Raw genomic sequence first — 20,000 nt, forward strand, 5'->3', positions numbered from 1 at the left:
AGCACAAAAGAGAACACATGCTCACGGGGAAGTGTGTGAGTGTGTATAGTGGAGCGTGTATCACTCACCATGCTCCGCCCACGAGCGTATATTCTCACATGACCTTTGACCCTGACAAGCCGCTGAAGCCCCTCCCACTCTGACTCGCCTAGTAGCAGTAGGTTAGCCAGAGTTTCTGTAGGAAACCACACCTGAGCCTCACCTGTACCGTCTTCTACTGCCACTCTGAACACACACACATAATGTAAGTGAGAAATTTTAACTCTTTAGGCATATATCAGTCATGCACAAGTTAAACACGCGCACACACACACACACACACACACACACACACACACACACACACACTGACTTGGCCTCGGCCTGAAACACGGCGCTGGTTGAGTCACATGGTGGGCAGAGTCGACTGCAGGCAGCCTGTAACAACAACATACACCACTTCAGTTTACTGCGGTGTGTGTGTGTGTGTGTGTGTGAGTGAAAGTGTGTGAGTGAGAGAGAGGTCACTACCTGTTTGAAGATACTCTCACAGAGAGAACATGTCCACTGCAGCCTCAGAGACAGAACACACACCACGTGACCTCTGACCTGACCCATGATGCTGTGCTCTGCCCGAACTGAAGCCCACTTGCCCAGATGCATTCTGGGAGGGGGAGGGCGGGGCTTAACTGACCTGCAGAGAATAATCATTTTCACATATACACAGTGTAAATGCTGTCTCTTAATCATTAATAATAAACACTGATGTTAATCACCATAAACACACTCACCCCAAACCTGAGACTATCACACAGCTGATGGGCAGAGAACAACAGTACACATTACAAACACTGAAACACACACACACACACACACACACACACACACACACACACACACACACACACACACACACACAGCATAAATTACAGAGAATTCTTACCTTAAGACTACACGTTATCTTTTATATGAAGCTAGATTTACATGAATTTTACAAAATAATTTTTAAATATATTTAAATAACTATGTAACTGTTTTTACTTTAACAATAAATATTTAACTTTTTTTATTTTAATTTTTTTTATATTTATGTAACAAATATATACATATTAGTTTATTAAATTAATTTAAATCTTAAACATACAGCAATATAAAAATATAATTATGTATATAAATAACTACATAATTACATGTAATAAAGTTAAAACAAATTACTTTTATAATATACAATATATTTGTTAAAAAATTATAAAATAATATTTTATAATATTTTAATATATTTTATACACACTTCAGGTACATTTACACTATACTATACCATATATACACTATAAAATAATAATAATAATAATAATAATAATAATAACAATAATAATAATAACAATAATAATAATAATAATAATAACACACAAGGAGTTTTACACTTACACAGACACTCTGCGCTGGAAATGGTACAGGTGAACGGTTGCCCCGGGGATGAGTCCAGGTGTGTAGGCATTGGGGGTCAAATCCAGGTACACCTGCAGTGGGTGATGTGGAGATTCAACATCACCCACTGTGAGACGCACACGCAGACCTGTCTCCATCACACCTTCTGTAACACACAGACACACACACACACATCAGAGTTTTTGAACGAATCATTCTCATTCACTTAAATCTCACCAGGGTAAAACAAGTTACTGCTTTGGCAGCTTTTTCCTGCATGATATCTAAGACACACACTGGTGCCACCTACTGGTGTAATGATGTAACTTAGGGAAAGGGTCACTGAACGAATCTTTTTGGTGAACAGAATCAAAAGATTCAAATAACTGGGATGAATCAAAATTACCACCGCTAGCAGAGACTAAGCGAGTCTGCTATTAAATGATAACAATAAATACCACCAAGTAAACTCAGGTGTGCTTGGGCGGGACCTTACCTTTAGTGCAGATCAGTGATTTGACAGAGGGGGTTTTACTCGTCTCCTCCTGCAGTGTGATTCGCTCAGAGATCACTCCATAAAAGGATACGACATCAGCCGAGCTGTGAACAACAAACAGTTTATCACACAGTGCAGTTTAGAGTATGTGTGTGCGTGCGTGCGTGCATGTGTGTGTGCGTGCATGCGTGCATGTGTGTGTGTGTGTGTGTGTGCGTGCGTGTTACCTGGCATGGAGAACTTCAGAGACACTCATCACCCTCTGAATCTCTGGCTGAAGATCAAAGACAGATTAGTGACCATAACATGGAATAACCTCACAGAACACAGAAGCAGTGGTGGTGGTGGTGCTGTGTGTATGTGTGTGTGTATGTGTGTGTCACCTGTGACAGAAGCAGTGGTGGTGTGAGTGTGTGTATGCGCCACTTGGACTGTATGAGGAGGGCGGGGTTACTGAGGAGAGAAACTCCACCCCTCACAGAAACAAAGCTACAGGACAACACGTCCACATCCTGAGACAGAAAGAGGGCACTATAGTCACATGATCAAGTACTAATAGGGTGAATAGTGTGTGTGTGTGTGCGTGTACCTGTGTGTGTAGAGCAATGAGTCTGTACACTGTTCCTGGCTGCAGTAGAGGAAACCAACGAACAGCAGAGTCCACAAACTGCAGCTCCATCTGGCACACACACACAAAAATATTAGTAATAATAAATAGCAATAAACACACATGAATTATCCTCAGCATCCATAAGTCCTAGTGAAGGAGGTGTGGCCTGTATCAGTGCAAGTAAAGGAGGTGTGGTCTGTATCAGTGCAAGTGAAGGGGGTGTGGCCTGTATCAGTGCAAGTGAAGGGGGTGTAGCCTGTATCAGTGCAAGTGAAGGGGGTGTGGCCTGTATCAGTGCAAGTGAAGGGGGTGTGGCCTGTATCAGTGCAAGTGAAGGGGGTGTGGCCTGTATCAGTGCAAGTGAAGGGGGTGTAGCCTGTATCAGTGCAAGTGAAGCAGGTGTGGTAACTAATCAGTAGCAAACAACAACAACAATAATAACAGCAAACAATAATAAATATAAAGGTACGGTGATCTCGGCTCCCTTCGTCTCTCTCTCCTCCACGCTGCGGTTCTTCGGGTCTCTGTCCCAAACCTGTATGTCTCCGAGACGTGTTGCCTTGATGACAAAGCTCAGAATAAGCGCATGTGCCTCATTGGTCGACTGGACATTTCGAAAAGCCACGCCCTGTTTGGAGTGCACCTGAAACAGCAGTGACACGCAGGATTCTACACTCGTCCCCTCGGTCTCCCTCCTCCTGCTGGTTTGGGATGGGCCCGCTATACACTTGTCCACCTCCATCCCTCCATCTCCTTCTTCACCTTCTTTTCTTTCTTCTTCTCTCCTCTCTGCTGTTGCTATAATTCTTTCAGGTTGATTGTGATAGAGGACAGATTTTCCTTCGTCCTTCCTCCCTTCTTCTTTCCTCTTCCTCTTCATCGGCCTCTCCATCTCTCGCTCATTTTCTCTCTCTCGGATGAGGGAGCTCATGGTAGTTGAGGGGCTCAAAATGTGCAGATCATCCACACACACACAGATATACACTCTGTAACACACACACACAGCTCCAGTATGACTCAGGCGGATATGTTCTTCTGATCAGTTATATGATTATGATAGGCCTCAGTACCTGCAGTGTTTGTGTATGATGTATCTGTGTTGGTCCAGATGTTTCCAAGAGGGAAAATTTGTCTTCATGAATCGCTCCATCACTAACGTACACCGACGAACACACACCAGACACCCTGTATACACACACACACACACACACACACACACTTCAGTCTTGTTGACTAGAGTTTAAAGAAGTTGACTCTTGAACTGAGTCATTTAAAACTGAGGCAAGTCATGTTGGGATGATTATTATCAACATGATTCAGGTCCAGAGTGTGTGTGTGTGTGTGTGTGTGTGTGTGTGTGTGTGTGTGTGTGTGTGTGTGTGTGTGTGTGTGTGTGTGCGCGCGTGTGTACATACCCATCCATGCCGTATCGATGGACCCACACTGCTCTGAGGTTGAACTCTGCACACACACACAGTCAATGGCTCCGGTCTGGTCCACCAGCCTCACGGTGGCTCCACCCACACTCAGCTCCAACACGCCCACCACCACTATGTATGTGTTCGCTAGAGTGTGTGTGTGTGCGGACCATGATAGAGGTGGGTTCAGCTGAGCTCGGGTCATGTGACATGCTGAAGACGGAAGGAGCAGCGACAGAGAGAGACACGCCCAACTCTCCTTCTCTAACCAATCACACAGCTGCTTTATAGAGTACAGGGACATGCTGGAACTAGACACACGGTACTGATACACACACACACATACACACATACACACACATACACAGTTAGCAAAGCCTCTTCACACTGGACTCATTGAAAGGTGTTAAAGAGCAATATCAGATTCACAAACTTTGTGTGTGTGTTACCTGAGTGAGGGGACAGGTGTGTGTGTGTGTGTGTGTGTGTGTGTGTGTGTGTGTGTGCGCGTGTGTGTTACCTGAGTGAGGGGACAGGTGTGTGTGTGTGTGTGTGTGTGTGTGTGCGTGCGCGTGTGTGTTACCTGAGTGAGGGGACAGGTGTGTGTGTTACCCAAGTGAGGGAACAGGTGTGTGTGTGTGTGTGTGTGTGTGTGTGTGTGTTACCCAAGTGAGGGAACAGGTGTGTGTGTGTGTGTGTGTGTGTGTGTGTTACCCAAGTGAGGGAACAGGTGTGTGTGTGTGTGTGTGTGTGTGTTACCTTAGTGAGGGGACAGGTGTGTGTGTGTGTGTGTGTGTGTGTGTGCGTGTTACCTGAGTGAGGGGACAGGTGTGTGTGTGTGTGTGTGTGTGCGTGTTACCTGAGTGAGGGGACAGGTGTGTGTGTGTGTGTGTGTGTGTGTGCGTGTTACCTGAGTGAGGGGACAGGTGTGTGTGTGTGTGTGTGTGTGTGTGCGTGTTACCTGAGTGAGGGGACAGGTGTGTGTGTGTGTGTGTGTGTGTGTGTGTGTGTGTGTGTTACCTGAGTGAGGGGACAGGTGTGTGTGTGTGTGTGTGTGTGTGTGTGTGTGTTACCTGAGTGAGGGGACAGGTGTGTGTGTGTGTGTGTGTGTGTGTGTGTGTGCGTGTTACCTGAGTGAGGGGACAGGTGTGTGTGTGTGTGTGTGTGTGTGTGTGTGTGTTAACCGAGTGAGGGAACAGGTGTGTGTGTGTGTGTGTGTGTGTGTGTGTGTTACCTGAGTGAGGGGACAGGTGTGTGTGTGTGTGTGTGTGTGTGTGTGTGTGTGTGTGTGTTACCTGAGTGAGGGGACAGGTGTGTGTGTGTGTGTGTGTGTGTGTGTGTTACCTGAGTGAGGGGACAGGTGTGTGTGTGTGTGTGTGTGTTACCTGAGTTAGGGGACAGGTGTGTGTGTGTGTGTGTGTTACCTGAGTGAGGGGACAGGTGTGTGTGTGTGTGTGTTACCTGAGTGAGGGGAGAGGTGTGTGTGTGTGTGTGTGTGTGTGTGTGTGTGTGTGTGTGTGTGTGTGTGTGTGTTACCTGAGTGAGGGGAGAGGTGTGTGTGTGTGTGTGTGTGTGTGTGTGTGTGTGTGTGTGTGTGTGTGTGTGTTACCTGAGTGAGGGGACAGGTGTGTGTGTCCTGCAGCATTTCTTTATAAATGTCTCTCTTGTTTTTCTTCATGTCTTTGTCTCCTAAAATGACCTGCAGTATCCTTCCTGCCACCACACACACTCGAGCTTCACACACCCAGCGTGGACACAACCTGCGGGGGGAGGAGACTGAGTTACACACACACACTCACACACACTCACACACTCACACACACTCACACACTCACACACTCACACACTCACACACTCACACTCACACACACTCACACACACTCACACACACTCACACACACTCACACACACTCACACACACACACTCACACACACTCACACACACTCACACACACACACTCACACACCTGTCAGTGAGTGCAGTGTGGCAGTAGCAGAGCCACAGGTACTCTGACAAGCTGAGGTTCTTCTCCAACAGGAAACGCACCAGAGGGCCGTCTGACCTCTGCCGAGTGACCTTTGACCTCAGCGGACTGAAGGTTGTCACGGAGACAGTGGAGCGTAAACATGCACACAGCACAACGTCAGGTGTGTTCGGAGACGGGCGGAACAGGAAATGGACGTTGTGAAGCTGAGAGAGAGAGAGAGATTTTATCTTCAGTTCACTAGTAATGATATCACACTGACACTTACACTACCTGTCACTCATCCATTACACTCACCTCAATCTCCGCCCCTGGTCTTAAGCCGCCACCCCACTTCCTCACCGGTTGATAGGCCAGACACAGCAACATCTTCCCATCAATCTCATAAAGCCCCGCCTCCGCGTCCCGGACTCCAGTGACGCGGCCCTGTAAATCCAACAATTGTGTGTGTGTGTTTGAGTATCCAAGAACAAAACAGGATGATTATAATTATAACCAGGAAGTAATAATTCATTCAAGAAAAAAAAAATTCTATGAATATAAATAAGACAATTATTCATTTTAAAGCTCCGCCCACAAATGCTAGAATTAATCCTAATGAGAGTGCGTCTATGGAGTGTGTGTGTGTGTGTGGATTCACCCTGTAGCTGATGATTTTGGAGAGTTTTGTTCGCACCGGACCATCATGCACCTGGGCCTCCTCATACTCCTGCTGCAGGTGTGTGTCCGTGTGTGTGTGTGACTGTGACTGTGACTGTGTGTGTGATTCCGAGTGCGAATCCGCGTGTGTGTCCGTGACCTCAGACTCTCCACCTATTCTGGAGTTTGGATATAGGTGGGACTCTGCGGTGACAGACAGCACTCGTTGCCCCGCCCACCCTCGAAGAGAACACACACGCAGCGCTGAAATACACACACTCTGTCCTACAGATGCACACTGTCTCCAGTACACACACTCTGGGACCTGGTGGACATGGACACACACACACACACACACACACACACACACACACACACACAATAACAGCACAACAATTATAATTAATAACTACAAGCTAAAATAAATTAAACAAACATCCTTTTTTTTACTTTAATAACATAAATACAAATAAATAAACAAAAAGTACATAGGTGACATTAATGACATTATAAACAAACAAACAAACAAGCAAATAAACAAACGGTACCGTGACCAGTACAGGGATGGTGGAGTCTCCCTCACTGAGGACCAGGCAGAAGAAGGTTTTTCCAGAAATGACCATCAGGGGGCAGATCACACACACCTCTCCATACACACACATATACACTCCTCTACTGCTCCTACACACACACACACACACACACACACACAGTGTTTAAAGTCATTCATGTACACCCCTACACACTGAGCCGTGTTCCAAATCCCTCCGTAATGAAGATGAAGTGCAGTCTGTAGGGAGCTCAGTCTCGGAGAGCAGTTAGACGACGCCTCTCTCGCAGAAACAGTTTTGTGTTGAAATAAATAAAAGAATAAATCTCACTCACTTCTGTCTCAGCAGTCTGGCTGCCTTCTTGACCCCAATAACATCACTCAGTGACCCTCCGGGGTCAAACGCCGTGAGGTCAGGGGTCACACAGACAGGCGAGTCGATCAGCTCTAAGCAGCCTTCAGATTGCTGTCCTGGCCCTGGTGCGTTGTAGGAAATGTAGTTCCAGGTGGGGAAGAGCATCAGCCTCCCGAGCCAGAGCGGTGACGAGCTCAGAACCTGACAAAGAGCCGCAGGACAAGGGGTGTGTCAGTTTCACACACACATACACACACGCACATACACACACACAAGGAATAAACAAGTACCTCACAGTGCACACTACCACTGGCATCTCTCACTCTCCAAGAGCCGTCACACTGAGCTGAGACACGCCCGTCACACAGCAAGCCAATCAGGATAAGGTTAGTGCGTGAGAGGGCCTTGTGACTGGGCAGGTGTTGCTCCGCCTCCCTGCTCCATTCTCTGTGCTGATTGGTGCTCCAGGTGAGGCTGCTGAAGCAGGATGTGCGCTGGGTGCTGATCAGCTGTGCTACTGATACGAACCTAACACACACACACACACACACACACACACACACACACACTTACCTCAGTGTCTTATAGCCGCACTAACACACACCTGAGCAGTGAAGCCCCGCCCCTTCGTCACTCACCTGTAGCTGATGGGGAGAGAGTGATGAGTCCTCTGAAGTCTCAGCACCACAGCATGCGCCAGCTGCTCCTCCAACACACCCAGAGACACACCCACAACCGGGTGCAGCCAATCACACACCCCTGTGTACACCTCACACAGCCACGCCTGCTCCTGAGAGAGAGAGAGAGAGAGAGAGAGAGAGACCTTAAACCAAACAACAAAATAAAAAGCAAAATATGCCGATAGTTGACATGTGGATGCAGAGTGCAATAAAGAGGTGTAGAAGATATAATTGTAGTGAAAATATACAGGGTAGTCGAGTCTGAGACCCAAATGACCCAAACTGGACATTTCTAATCATACACTATAAACATATTTAGGTTTTTATAGATTCTAGCTGCTGAGCTCCATACCACTGCGGTGAGGTGTTTATAATGCTCCATAAACTCCTCCATCTCCAACATGAAGCGCGTTCAGGACCACTTACTGACTCTCTCTTACCGCAGGTACAGGATTAACCCTGTTATTCATGTGTTATTAACATTTATTCTCTAGAAACCTTCCTTAAAAATAAACCCGACGCTCCCGCTAACGTATTCAAAACCACATCAACACTACTTCTTCACTAGCTAAATAAACCTGAGCGCTGTGCAGCTCATTACTGCCCCTGCTGGACACACAGAGCTTCAGCGCCACCTACAGGCCCGGAGTGTGGCGCGCCGCTGGGGGACACTGACCGTGCGGAGCTGCTTTAACTCTAAAGGATACATATCATATATCCATCCATCCATCCATCTCCTATACCGCTTATCCTCTTCAGGGTCACGGGGAAAGCTGGAGCCTATCCCAGGGAGCATCGGGCACAAGGCGGGGTACACCCTGGACAGGGTGCCAATATATATAATATATATTTAAGATAATAACGTTTTTTTCAGTTTCACATTATCTATTTTAATTAGCAGTTTTCTCTTCTTCAACTGAGGAAAATAGTAAACGGAAAATAAAATGACATTAAACTGTTAAATAAAATTTCAAAGGGAGAAAATGATACATTGAAATAGAAAAGATATACAATGAGAGATACTACAATAAAAAGGAAAGAAATAAAATTATAAACTGAGACAGATAATAGAAGTCTGAAATAGAAACCCCATAAAGGAAAAAATTAGGAAAAAATAACATTAATATTTTATTTCTTAGCTGTATTTCATGAAGGAGCGATTTCCACCAATCAGCTCAAGAATCTCACGCGCGGACTGGTGATTGGAATTTAAATTATGACAGACTGTAGAGTCAACCAATCAGTACAGAAAAGAAAGACGGGCTAGCCAATGGAAGCAGAGTAAGTGGGCGGGGCTTGTGTGCCACAGTAACTACGCAGAAGAACATAAACAGTAGCGGAGTGGAGACGGAGTGATCCTGTAGCAGGTATGCGTGTGTATAAGTAATAATAATAATAACAACGCGTTTATTATTAATTCTTTACATAAAGCATTTACGGACTGATATATGTTGGTGTAACGATTTGGTTTAATCGTGTGTGTAATATCCGTGTATAAAGAAATCTTCACTATTGTCGCGTTTGTAAAAAAAAAATTAAAAAAAATAGCTGTATAACGTTAGTTAGCGGGACCGTTAAGTCTTTTTCAGTGTGTGAAGTTGTTCATCGTGGTTAAATAAACATATTAATCAAGCAGTGTTGCGTTTTGTTATTTTGTACGTTTTAAGCCGTTTGAGTTTAGATGTGAACGCGCGGGGGGATGGGTGGGCTTAGTTTTTCTGTTTCACTAATCTTTTGTTTATTTTTACCCAATGCGCAAACTGAAATTTGCATACTCAATCACATAGTAGACATTTACGTTTTGTTTCATTTTAATATGAAATCAAAAATGTGAAAAATACGTCAAGGTTTCAGATAAACAACAGATCAGCACAGGGACAGTGAGAAGAATGGAGTAGCGTTATTTTCCCTCAGCCATTTCCCGACAAATCTGGTTTACTGTCCTCTGATTGGTCGATACGTGCCCGCCTTCCGCGCTGTAATTGGTTAGTGATTCGTGCTCGTAATAAGTTAACCAATCATGGCACAGGAAGGCGGGATTAGTCTGGACTCAGTGGGAAAGACGTGATGGTGTAGGATTAAGCGGGAAAGAAAATGGAGGCACCATTGTTCTGGTTAGCTTAGCATTAGCAGCGGCTGCTAATCACCACAGCGGGCAGTTGTACTGAAGTGAATCTGATTTCTCATCGAATACAATTCACGTTTAAGCAATTCTACAAAATAATCGTCCAAATATATACACATACAACTAATAAAAACATAGTAAAAATTCTGACGTAAAAAAAAAACTGGCTCAACATTAAATCTGACGTTAACTGAATAAAACCACACAAACCAAGTGCACTACTGAGATTGAGGAATAATATCACCTACACTTGTTAAAGTGCATTTAATGGGATTTATTCTTGCACACTGCACATATAAAGTGAATTTATTATATTTTCGTGTTCTTGTTGCAGCCATGGTGAAAGATGCAAATAAACCGAAAGGCCGGACCTCAGCGTACGCCTTCTTCATTCTCTCCTGTCGGGAAGAGCACAAGAAGAAGAGCCCGGGCACCACGGTGAACTTTACCAAGTTTTCCAAGACCTGCTCAGAGCGATGGAAGGTGTGTGAGTGTGTGTAAAACATGTCACTGTTGGTTAGTGTGTGGTTAAGTGGGTGTAACATGGTTGTGTGTGTGTGTGTTTAGACTCTGGCTGCGACTGAGAAGAAGAAGTTTGAAGATCTGGCGAGGGCTGACAAAGACCGCTACGATCGGGAGATGAAGAACTACATCCCTCCTAAAGGCATGGGGAAGAAGGAGAGGAAGAAGAAGGACCCTAACGCTCCCAAACGTCCCCCGTACGTGCCCCGATCCCATCACTCGCCATCCGAGAGGTTTTCTCAACATTAGACACGCTGCAGCTGAAACCTGTCTCCTTCTCTTTGTCCAGGTCGGCGTTCTTTGTCTTCTGCTCAGAGCACAGGCCGACGGTGAAGGGCGAGTACCCCAGTCTGACCATCGGAGACATTGCTAAGAAGCTGGCTGAGATGTGGGGCAAACAGAGCCCTAAAGACCGCACGCCCTACGAGCAGAAAGCAGCCGCCCTGCGCCAGAAATACGAGAAGGTGAACCTTCATCTCACTCGTTCACTTCAGATATTTCTGATAGTCAGTGAACGAGTAACATCACATTTATCTTTAACATCGTACAAAGTACATGTTCAGATCATCACACACTCACTTGAGGGAGTGACCCAACTTTTATCTGGAGTCTGCATTATGGTTTTTATTAGTAAATATCAGCATCATTCAGCTGTACTGTCAAACAGCAACAAAAAGGTCATGTGATGTTATGACAAGATTTTAGGAATTAATCCCTAAATGAGACCAAAGCAGATATTTTGGGTTTATTTTAGAACTTGAGTCAGTGTTTTGGTGTAAATTGTCCCAGTGGGATGTGAACAGCAAGTATCTGCTTTGGCCTCGTTAAAGGGTTACGACTTTATCAGCTGTGGTGATATGATGCGTGTTGTGTACACACATATACCCATTGTTTCCTGTAGGATGTTGCTGCGTACCGCGCTAAGGGCGGGGCTGGGGGTGGAGCTTCCAAACGAGGCCCAGGACGACCCACAGGCTCCACTAGGAAACCTATGGTCGAAGCTGATGATGATGACGATGAGGATGATGAAGATGAGGAGGAAGACGACGATGAGGAGGATGAGGATGATGAGTAGAGTCTCGCTGTGTGTGTGTGTGTGTGAGATAGCTGCTGCGTCTATGCAGGATCACTTCACTGGGGTTTGGGGGGTTTTAACGTGTGTGTGTGTGTGTGAGCGCGCGCGTGTGTTTGTGTGTGTGTGTGTGTGTGTGTGTGTGTTAGTGTGAGACCAGCCTAAGCAATAAGTCACAGATGTTGTGATGTGTTTATTTTTGTACGGGTTTGTGTTTCAGCCATGTGTAGAGTACAGTTTTATAATAAACTCACTCTTATCTACACTCCCTGTGTGTGTGCAGAAATGTTGGCACCCTGCATTAAAATAAGCATAGATCCATGTCACATTATGGGTTATATGTTGATCTTAAACTGTAATATTTTTTTTCCCGAATAAACTATTTAAATAATTTTTTTTAAACCAGATTTCTGTTGGTATAAAGAACAAAAAACTCATGGTGATTCCAAACGTATTGGCACCCTCAAAATTACTATGTGCTGGAGAGAATGAGAGCACAGTCTGTTTCTGTATGAATGCTGGGGAAGGTGAGGTGTCACATGATCACATGATAAATGAAATGTTTCTGACTTCTATATAACCTCTATATATCATTGGTGCATGCACAATCTTTTCTTTGATCAGTGCACTATCAATCAGGAACAAGTCAGTTCAAAAATGAAGGGGAAAATGAGAATATTGCTGTTTTGCATGTTTTCCACAAAATCTTTGTGGACCCACACACCGATTAAAGCAACAGAAAATCAATCTGAAGAATTATGAATATTCGGGGGGGGGGTGCAGGGCTAAAATATTAAAAATGAAAATATCCAAAAGCTTTTTAAAAGAGGTGAAAGACCTTTGAGGCAGGATTAAAGAGTAGATATATAAATTATTACAGAATATATCTGGATTGTGATTGGTCAGGTGTTGATTAGTTTTCTATAACAGTAACTTTGCTTCATCCCACCACCAGTATTTATGGCCTGTTGTGCATATTGGTATGTATTAATATATTAAAATAAACTCCATTTCCTATTAATTCATGTGACTCACTGGAATTATATAGAGCCCTCCACTAATATTGGCACCCTTTGGTAAATATGAGCAAAGAAGCAAATCACTTATTGTTTAACCTTTCAGTATTTTGTTTACAAAAATACTCTGCTCTCATGGATATCAAACAATTACAAACATAGCACAGGTTTATCAAAAAATATCTTCGTTAATCATAGGTGTGCAACAATTATTGGCACCCTTGTAGTCAACACTTTATCTCCCTTTGGCAAGATAACAGCTCTGAGTCTTCTCCTATAATGCCTGATGAGATTGGAGAATACATGGCAAGTGAACTGAGACCATTCCTCCATACAGAATCTTTCCAGATCCTTCACATTTTGAGGTCTACGCTAGTGGACTCTCTTCTTCAGTTCACACCACAGGTTTTCTATTGGTTTCAGGTCAGGGGACTGGGATGGCCATGGCAAGACCTTCATTTTGTTGTCAGTAAACTGATTCTGATGTATGTTTTGGATCATTGTCCTGCTATAAAATGCAAACACAGCCCATTTTAAACTTTCTGGGAGAGGCACTCAGGTTTTCATTTAATAGCTGTTGATAATTGACAAGAGTCCATGAGGCCATGTATCCTAACAAAATGTCCAGGTCATCTGGCAGAAAAACAGCCCCAAAACATTAAAGAGCTACCACTATATTTAACCATGAGCATAAAGTACTTTTCCATATGGCTACCTCTCTGTGTGTGCCAAAACCACCTCTGGTGTTTATTGCCAATTTTGGTTTCCTCTGACCTTAAGAACCCGATCCCATTTGAAGTTCCATGAATGTCTGGCAATCTGAAGTTTTTGGCTGAGAGTAGAGGCTTTTTTCTTGAAACCCTTCCAAACATGTGGTGATGTTATGAATGACTAAGGAAATTTGGCATGTGTTACCTCATATTTATACCCCTGTGAAACAGGAAGTCATGTTTGAACAATTTCCTGTTCCTAATCACACAGGTGTACTAAATTTTTTTAAATATCAATGGGAAAATACTTCAAATATTTCTCATATGAACTCATAGAAGACCAATAGTTGTTGGTCACATTTAACAAAGATTTTTTGGGGGGGATAAACCTGTGTTGTGTTTGCAATTGTTTGATATCCATGAGAGCAGAGTATAAAAGGACGCCAGAGGTCCCGAGAGTAACAGGTATAGTCCACACACACACACACACACATTGACTCTTAGAAAACACATTTTATTTACAAAGTCTGTACTCAATCTGGATGAAAAACAGAAATGTAAAACAAAACAAAAAAAGTCAGGAGAGAACTTCAACATGGGGTCTGAGTGGGGTTAAAAAAAATAACACATTAAAACTCATCTCTCTCTCTCTCTCACACACACACACACACACACACACACACCCCGAACTCAATCATCATCATCATCTTCATCATCATCATCTTCATCCTCTGGGTCTCGTTTCCTCTTTTCTCCTTTACACTCGTCCTCATCTACAACCAAACACAGAGTGAGTGAGTGAGTGAGTGAGTGAGAGAAACATGAATTATAGCACTCTGGAACAGACCTTCCTCATCATCATCATCATCATCATCTTCCTCCTCATCATCCTCACCATCCTCCTGACCCGAGTCTTCCTCCTGACAGAGAGGGAGAGAGAGTGAGAGTGAGACAGATATTACACAGGGCTACAGTGTGTGTATTGTGTGTGAGGCTTCACCTCATCCCCACTCGCCTCTTCATCATCCTCATCCTCCTCATTTTCCTCGTCCTCATCATCATCATCATCTCCATCTTCATCCTCATCTTCCTCAGAGTTCACTGTACAGTGGAGGAGAAAATAGTTATACATCCTGCAGGCTGACCTTTAACCTTCCGCAGTAGTGTGCAGACAGACCATTAGGTCCCTGTGTGTACCTTCATCCTCATCCTCGTCACCTCCCTCCGCGTCCGAGTCGCTAACCTCTCGGTCCTCGGGGTCGTAGCCATCCAGGTAGGTGATCTGGGGAAGGAGCTTAAACACACTCGCCCTGTAATCATCCAGGGTCGTGACCTCACAGTTAAACAGGTCCAGACTCTTCAGACGTGGCAAATCTCTCTGGAACACACACACACACATACAATGATCATAAGAGTGTGAGAGAACAAGAGAGCGAGAGAACAAGAGAGCATCCCTCCTGACGGGTAAGAGGTCAGGGCTCACCAGTGGCTCCAGCATGCTCAGGTCCTTCAGTTTGTTGCCACTCAGGTTGAGGTGTGTGAGGTTGGGCAGCTTCTCCGCCAGAATCTCCAGACCAGCCGAGATCCGGTTATCACTCAGCTCCAACTACACACACACGTTTAACCGAGGTTAAACACGTAACACATTCATTACACCATTATAACACACACACAGGAAGAGTGTGTATGTTCTCTCACCTTCTTGAGTTTGTGCAGTTTGGGGAGGTTGGAGATCGACGTCAGACCCACGTTAATCAGACTGAGGAACTCCAGGTTCACAAACTCAGACGTCAGACCCTCGACCTTCCCCTCATCAGAGCGACAGTTATCAAGCACCAACTCACACACCTGACACACACATACACACAATTATACACAGAATTCCCATTAGTCTAATTAGCTAGTTTATTATTATTGTACTAAAATCTTCTGTTTGTCCTCACTGTAAATCCTTCTTTCAATCGTTTTTACATCACAAAATATTTGTTTCATTTCAGTTTTAATCTTTTATGCATCTTTGAAATCTTGGAGTTGAAATTTCATAAAGATTAAATACTTATTCCTGCCAGTTTACCTGAAATAAGTGCATGTGTGTGTAGCTAAAGCTCAGGAATAAACTTTTCCACTGGTGTTACAGTTTCAGATATGAATATGCAATGTGTGTAAACTTTAATTGAAATAAATGGTAAATATTTTTAGAGCGGCAACAACTAATAGATAAATATCGATTATGATAATCGTTGTCAACGTAACTCATTATCGATTAGTTTGTCTGCGCGGCACGGGGGAGATTTACTCATTACACTACTTCTGTTCCGAAAAGACGCCTGAGAGTAAATAAAGTTGTGTCCCAAATGAAGTACTATACACTTACACCACGCACTACCGTCTAGTGGGTGGATTTTAGAAAGGTAATATCATCTCAAATATCACTAGTGTTTTTTTTTTTTTTTTTTTACACTAACCGGAAGTATAAGCCACTTCTTTACGCACGTAATGCGACACCGTTAGTTTTAGCCTAATACCCAGAGTCACCGACGCTGACTTTCTTCACATTACTGTTAGTCAGCGTTACCTTTTATTCCCAGCATGACCTCAGTCTCCAACAGACGGAGGCGAAATCGTCACGTGACTGAGGAAGGAAGTGTGCGACCTCTAAGTCAGGGAGCATTTTATTTTAAACACCATGGAGAAGATCAAACTTTATAAAGCAATGTTTGTGTAACACGAGCATGACAGTGATGTGGTCACGAGTTGCTTAAAAGGTTTCATTTAATTATAGTTTATTGCCATTATATGCTGTATTTGCACATTTGCAGTGATACTTGTGTCATTCATTATAACAGAAGTGGTGTGTTTGTAACGAGCCCACGTTGCTGATCATGCGCTGTGTAGACGCGGTGATGCAGTGTAGTGCGACTAAGATCTGTAATGTCTAATTAAACACTATGATCAAAAATAAACAAGTAAAATAATATTCCTAAAGGCAGTGAGGAACAGAAACCACGAGGTGCAGTGAAAGGGAGTTTTTATTATTCATTTAGGACTGTAGTTTAATTCTGTGCATCCATTAAAAAAAAAAAAAAAAAAGAAGCATATAGACATCTAATTTATATATATATATATATATATATATATATATAACACAAACATTTATTTGGTTAACTATTTATGCTTTTTTTTTTATGGATTCACAAAAAAGAACCGAATTAAACTACACTCCTAAATTAATCATATATTCTTGTGTGTGTGTATTGGGTTCTTTTCTGTTTCGAACAAACAGTTGTGTAAAGTTTATATTTATAACACTGAGTTTGTGGATTTTACTTTAAATAAACAACAAAAAAAATCGCCCCATCCGATGAATCAATTAAAATAAAATTAGTTAACCAATTAAAATAAAATTAGTTGACCAATTAAAATAGTTGTTAGTTGCAGCCCTAAATATTTTACACCCAAATTAGTCTTGTATAATAACCGCTCATTTTTTCTCCTCAATGCAGACTGTCGTGTTGCCATAGTAACCAAATCACACTACGTAATGCTATCCACAGTCGGTACAACCCCGGATCCTGCCTCCTCCAGCATGGCCTGCACCCAAAAGACCCTTGTTGGGTAGGTGTTGTAACCGCCTGGTTTAAAATCAAGTCATTCCAACGCGTTAGCAGCATTAGCTCATATGCTAACATACATATTGAAAACTCATCGTTTCTGCTTCACCACTGAAATGTTTTCCCCCCTCAAATTAAATACTTATGATATTTAGCAAGTAGTGAAGCCATTTCCGTCGCCACTGTTAGCATTTTATCACACGCCATATAATACAAATCACTAAATTAATTTCACTGACAATAGAGGCTGTTAATAATAATAATTGATTTATTATTATTATTATTATTATTATTATTATTATTATTATTATTAAAGAACTAAGAGAAAAATTTCTACGCGTAAATACAGGCGAAATAAAAGACTAGCTAAACGCTAAGCTAGCGCTCGGATTCATCAATAGGACCGGAAGCGGTAGGGGTGCAGAACGTCTCGGAGTGCGCGCTTCTGTGTGGAACACAACGCTCATGGCGGGAAGACCGCGCGAGATAGAGTCGCTAATCGCTAACTCACCTCAGTAAAAACGATTTTTTCCTCACAACGCGTGTATAATGTTAGTTACATCTCTCAGTCAGGGTGTTGTTAACCTAGTCGCGTCTCTGTGGCCCGATAACAACAAATATAGTGATTACAAAACGCAAATGTTTAACTTTCAAAGACAAGTCACGTGACCTACTTTTCTCTCCACACAGCAAACACTCAGCAGCCTGAGAACAAACCCAGTGTACAGAGCAGACTGATAATAATCACCTTAAATATACAGGCCTAAAGGCATCCAGCGCTCAGAAATTAGTCACTAAATAACGTAAAAAAAACCCCACTCTGAGCAAGTCAAAACGAGTTAAACAGCAGCGTGAACGCGCGCGCGCACACACGTGCGGCTGAGGAATGAAACTGTAATTACAGTGTGTAACATTTCTCTCCAGCTCTTTCGCTTCCACCATTAAACCCTTATTTATTTAACTGATTAGTAAAAGTATTATGTGCAGCTCACGTCTGACGGCGTCCTGTTCCGCAGCTCCAAGTGAATCCTCTTCTTCATGTCCATCTTATCAGAAATAAAGCGAGTTTAAATGTGAGATAAAATGAGAATGAGCAGGCTGTGAAGAGGGAGAAACACGAAGCGGAGTTTACAGAAAAGAAACGCACACAATCACACGAGTTTACCATGAATCAATCTCTCTGTCTTCTTCTCTTCTCTTCTCTCTGCAGCTCTATAGCGCCTCCGGCGGCGGCGTTACGTAACTGCGACGGACTGCCGCGTGATGACGTCACTACCGGAGCCGGAGGTGAATTCCTCAGGGTGATGAGGTTTTGTAATGTCGCTGTTTATTTCCTTCAGTATTCCCTGACTTTCTTGAACCGATAACTAAAATGCCCAACTGTTTGTCAATTCTATTTCTGTTTCCATTAATACACAGAAAATAAATAAATAAGTGTGCTTCATGAAGATGTGGTGTGTGAAGGTTGGAAGAAGGTAGAAGAACTCGAGTGTCCTGCACAGAACCCTGACCTCAACCCCACTGATCACCTTTGGAATGAACTGGAGACTCCTTCACATCAACATCAGCGCCTGACCTCAACCTCACTAACGCTCTTGTAGCTGAATGAACACAAATCCCCACAGCCATGCCCCAAAATCTAATGGAAAGCCTTCCCAGAAGAGTGGAGCGCATTATAACAGTATAGAGGAATAAATCTGGAATGGGATGTATCCTTTAATTGATGTTCATCCTAACATCAATTAAAGTGACTGATTAACCCCAAATAAAGTCCAGCTGTTCCTGTAAGATTCTCCTGACATCTTCTTGGTAACATCCAGCTGGAAAAGCCATGGGCTACAAAGAGCTTACAATCAGGTACGGTTTCTGATTGTTGAAAAATATAATTCAGGAGAGGGTTACAAAATATTTCCAAGGCATTGGATAGACCATGGAACACTGTAAAGATAATAGTTAACAACTGGAGAGAATATGGCACGACAGTGACACTACTAAGAACAGAACGTCCCTCTAAAACTGATGGTCAGGGAGGCTGCTGAGAGGCCTACAGCAACATTAAAATAATTGCAGCAATTTCTAACAAGTACTGGTTGCTCCCTACATGTGACAACAATCTCCCGAATTCTTCATATCTCTGGGCGGTGGAGTAGGGGGGCAAGATGGAAGCCTTTTTTAACCTAAATTAAATGTTAGAAAATAATCCAATCTCCCAAATCGTGTGGAATAATGCGTTACGGTCGGTCTGATGGGACCAAAGTTGAACTTTGTTGAAAATACGTTTGGCACAAAAAAAGCACAAAGCACATCACCAAAGGAACAGCATCCTCACAGTGAAGCATGGGGCTGGTAGCATCATGCTTTGAGGCTGTTTTTCTACATCTGGAGCTGGGGCTTTAATCGGGGTGGAGGGAATAATGAATAACTCCAAATACTAGTCACTTCTGGCACAAAACCTTAAGTCCAAAACACTTCACATGAATAGGAATTTCACCTTTCAGCACAACAACGATCCGAAGCAAACCTCCAGATCAATAAAGGAACGGCTTCACCAAAACAAGGTCACGGTTATGGAACGGCCCCGCCAGAGTCCAGACCTAAATCCAATCAAAGATCTGTGTGATGACCTGAAGAGGGCTGTGTACAGGACACGCCCTGCCCATCTGACAGAGTTAGAATACTTTTATAAGGAAGAATGGCAAAATATTGCTAAGTCAACAACTCTTCCCCAAAAAGACTGAATGCTGTGATAAAAATCTAAAGCTGCTTCTACTAAGTATTAGTTTATTAAGTTTTAGGGGTGTGCA

General features: G+C 43.3%; 3 protein-coding genes and 1 long non-coding RNA gene across 9 annotated transcripts in view; 2 read left to right on the plus strand and 2 right to left on the minus strand.

Moving 5' to 3' along the window:
* The window catches only part of ctc1 (CTS telomere maintenance complex component 1), a 10,284-nt gene extending 1,568 nt beyond the window's left edge, over positions 1-8,716 (minus strand). Inside the window, exons 1-21 of one of the 2 annotated variants that reach the window (XM_053686149.1) lie at positions 8,493-8,716; positions 8,099-8,250; positions 7,751-7,988; positions 7,441-7,661; positions 7,104-7,236; positions 6,557-6,880; positions 6,214-6,342; positions 5,899-6,122; positions 5,541-5,691; positions 3,929-4,256; positions 3,584-3,698; positions 2,983-3,499; positions 2,493-2,582; positions 2,287-2,415; positions 2,131-2,177; positions 1,904-2,007; positions 1,408-1,573; positions 771-794; positions 511-673; positions 353-417; positions 69-225 (exon numbers count right to left, since the gene is read on the minus strand). In XM_053686149.1, coding sequence (XP_053542124.1) covers positions 69-225; positions 353-417; positions 511-673; positions 771-794; positions 1,408-1,573; positions 1,904-2,007; positions 2,131-2,177; positions 2,287-2,415; positions 2,493-2,582; positions 2,983-3,499; positions 3,584-3,698; positions 3,929-4,256; positions 5,541-5,691; positions 5,899-6,122; positions 6,214-6,342; positions 6,557-6,880; positions 7,104-7,236; positions 7,441-7,661; positions 7,751-7,988; positions 8,099-8,250; positions 8,493-8,543 — 3,528 coding nt within the window. In that variant the 5' untranslated portion in view covers positions 8,544-8,716. Of the gene's footprint in view, positions 1-68; positions 226-352; positions 418-510; positions 674-770; positions 831-1,407; positions 1,574-1,903; positions 2,008-2,130; positions 2,178-2,286; positions 2,416-2,492; positions 2,583-2,982; positions 3,500-3,583; positions 3,699-3,928; positions 4,257-5,540; positions 5,692-5,898; positions 6,123-6,213; positions 6,343-6,556; positions 6,881-7,103; positions 7,237-7,440; positions 7,662-7,750; positions 7,989-8,098; positions 8,251-8,492 lie in introns of both variants that reach the window. The other variant, XM_017487787.3, reaches the window with a different exon arrangement.
* A 686-nt stretch (positions 8,717-9,402) lies between these two features.
* On the plus strand, positions 9,403-12,124 carry hmgb2b (high mobility group box 2b). Its single transcript, XM_017488125.3, has 5 exons — positions 9,403-9,507; positions 10,600-10,748; positions 10,833-10,984; positions 11,077-11,251; positions 11,689-12,124. Exons 2-5 carry the CDS (start codon positions 10,602-10,604, stop codon positions 11,860-11,862), a joined length of 648 nt encoding a protein of 215 aa, XP_017343614.1. The 5' UTR covers positions 9,403-9,507; positions 10,600-10,601; the 3' UTR covers positions 11,863-12,124.
* Positions 12,125-14,078: 1,954 nt separating this feature from the next.
* LOC108275503 (acidic leucine-rich nuclear phosphoprotein 32 family member D) lies at positions 14,079-18,442 on the minus strand. Of its 4 annotated transcripts, none has more exons than XM_017486367.3 (8): positions 18,362-18,442; positions 18,189-18,242; positions 15,284-15,433; positions 15,069-15,191; positions 14,783-14,963; positions 14,586-14,686; positions 14,433-14,505; positions 14,079-14,358 (listed from the first exon to the last, which is right to left on the minus strand). In XM_017486367.3, the coding sequence occupies exons 1-8, from the start codon at positions 18,362-18,364 to the stop codon at positions 14,276-14,278; spliced, it is 768 nt and encodes a 255-aa protein (XP_017341856.1). In that variant the 5' UTR covers positions 18,365-18,442; the 3' UTR covers positions 14,079-14,275. The 4 variants fall into 4 exon arrangements, with proteins under 4 accessions (XP_017341856.1, XP_053542125.1, XP_017341854.1 ...); XM_053686150.1 differs by having other exon boundaries at positions 14,601-14,686; positions 18,344-18,379; XM_017486365.3 differs by having other exon boundaries at positions 18,344-18,379.
* Positions 16,768-20,000, plus strand: part of LOC128635107 (uncharacterized) — a 3,304-nt gene continuing 71 nt past the window's right edge. The window contains exons 1-3 of one of the 2 annotated variants that reach the window (XR_008397975.1): positions 16,768-17,200; positions 18,407-18,483; positions 18,616-20,000. The exon at positions 18,616-20,000 is cut by the window's right edge and continues 71 nt beyond it. This is a non-coding gene — a long non-coding RNA (uncharacterized LOC128635107). Of the gene's footprint in view, positions 17,201-17,308; positions 17,712-18,406; positions 18,484-18,615 lie in introns of those variants that run through there. The other variant, XR_008397976.1, reaches the window with a different exon arrangement.

This window comes from Ictalurus punctatus, chromosome 15, assembly GCF_001660625.3.
Source record: "Ictalurus punctatus breed USDA103 chromosome 15, Coco_2.0, whole genome shotgun sequence".
Classification (NCBI taxonomy): domain Eukaryota; kingdom Metazoa; phylum Chordata; class Actinopteri; order Siluriformes; family Ictaluridae; genus Ictalurus; species Ictalurus punctatus.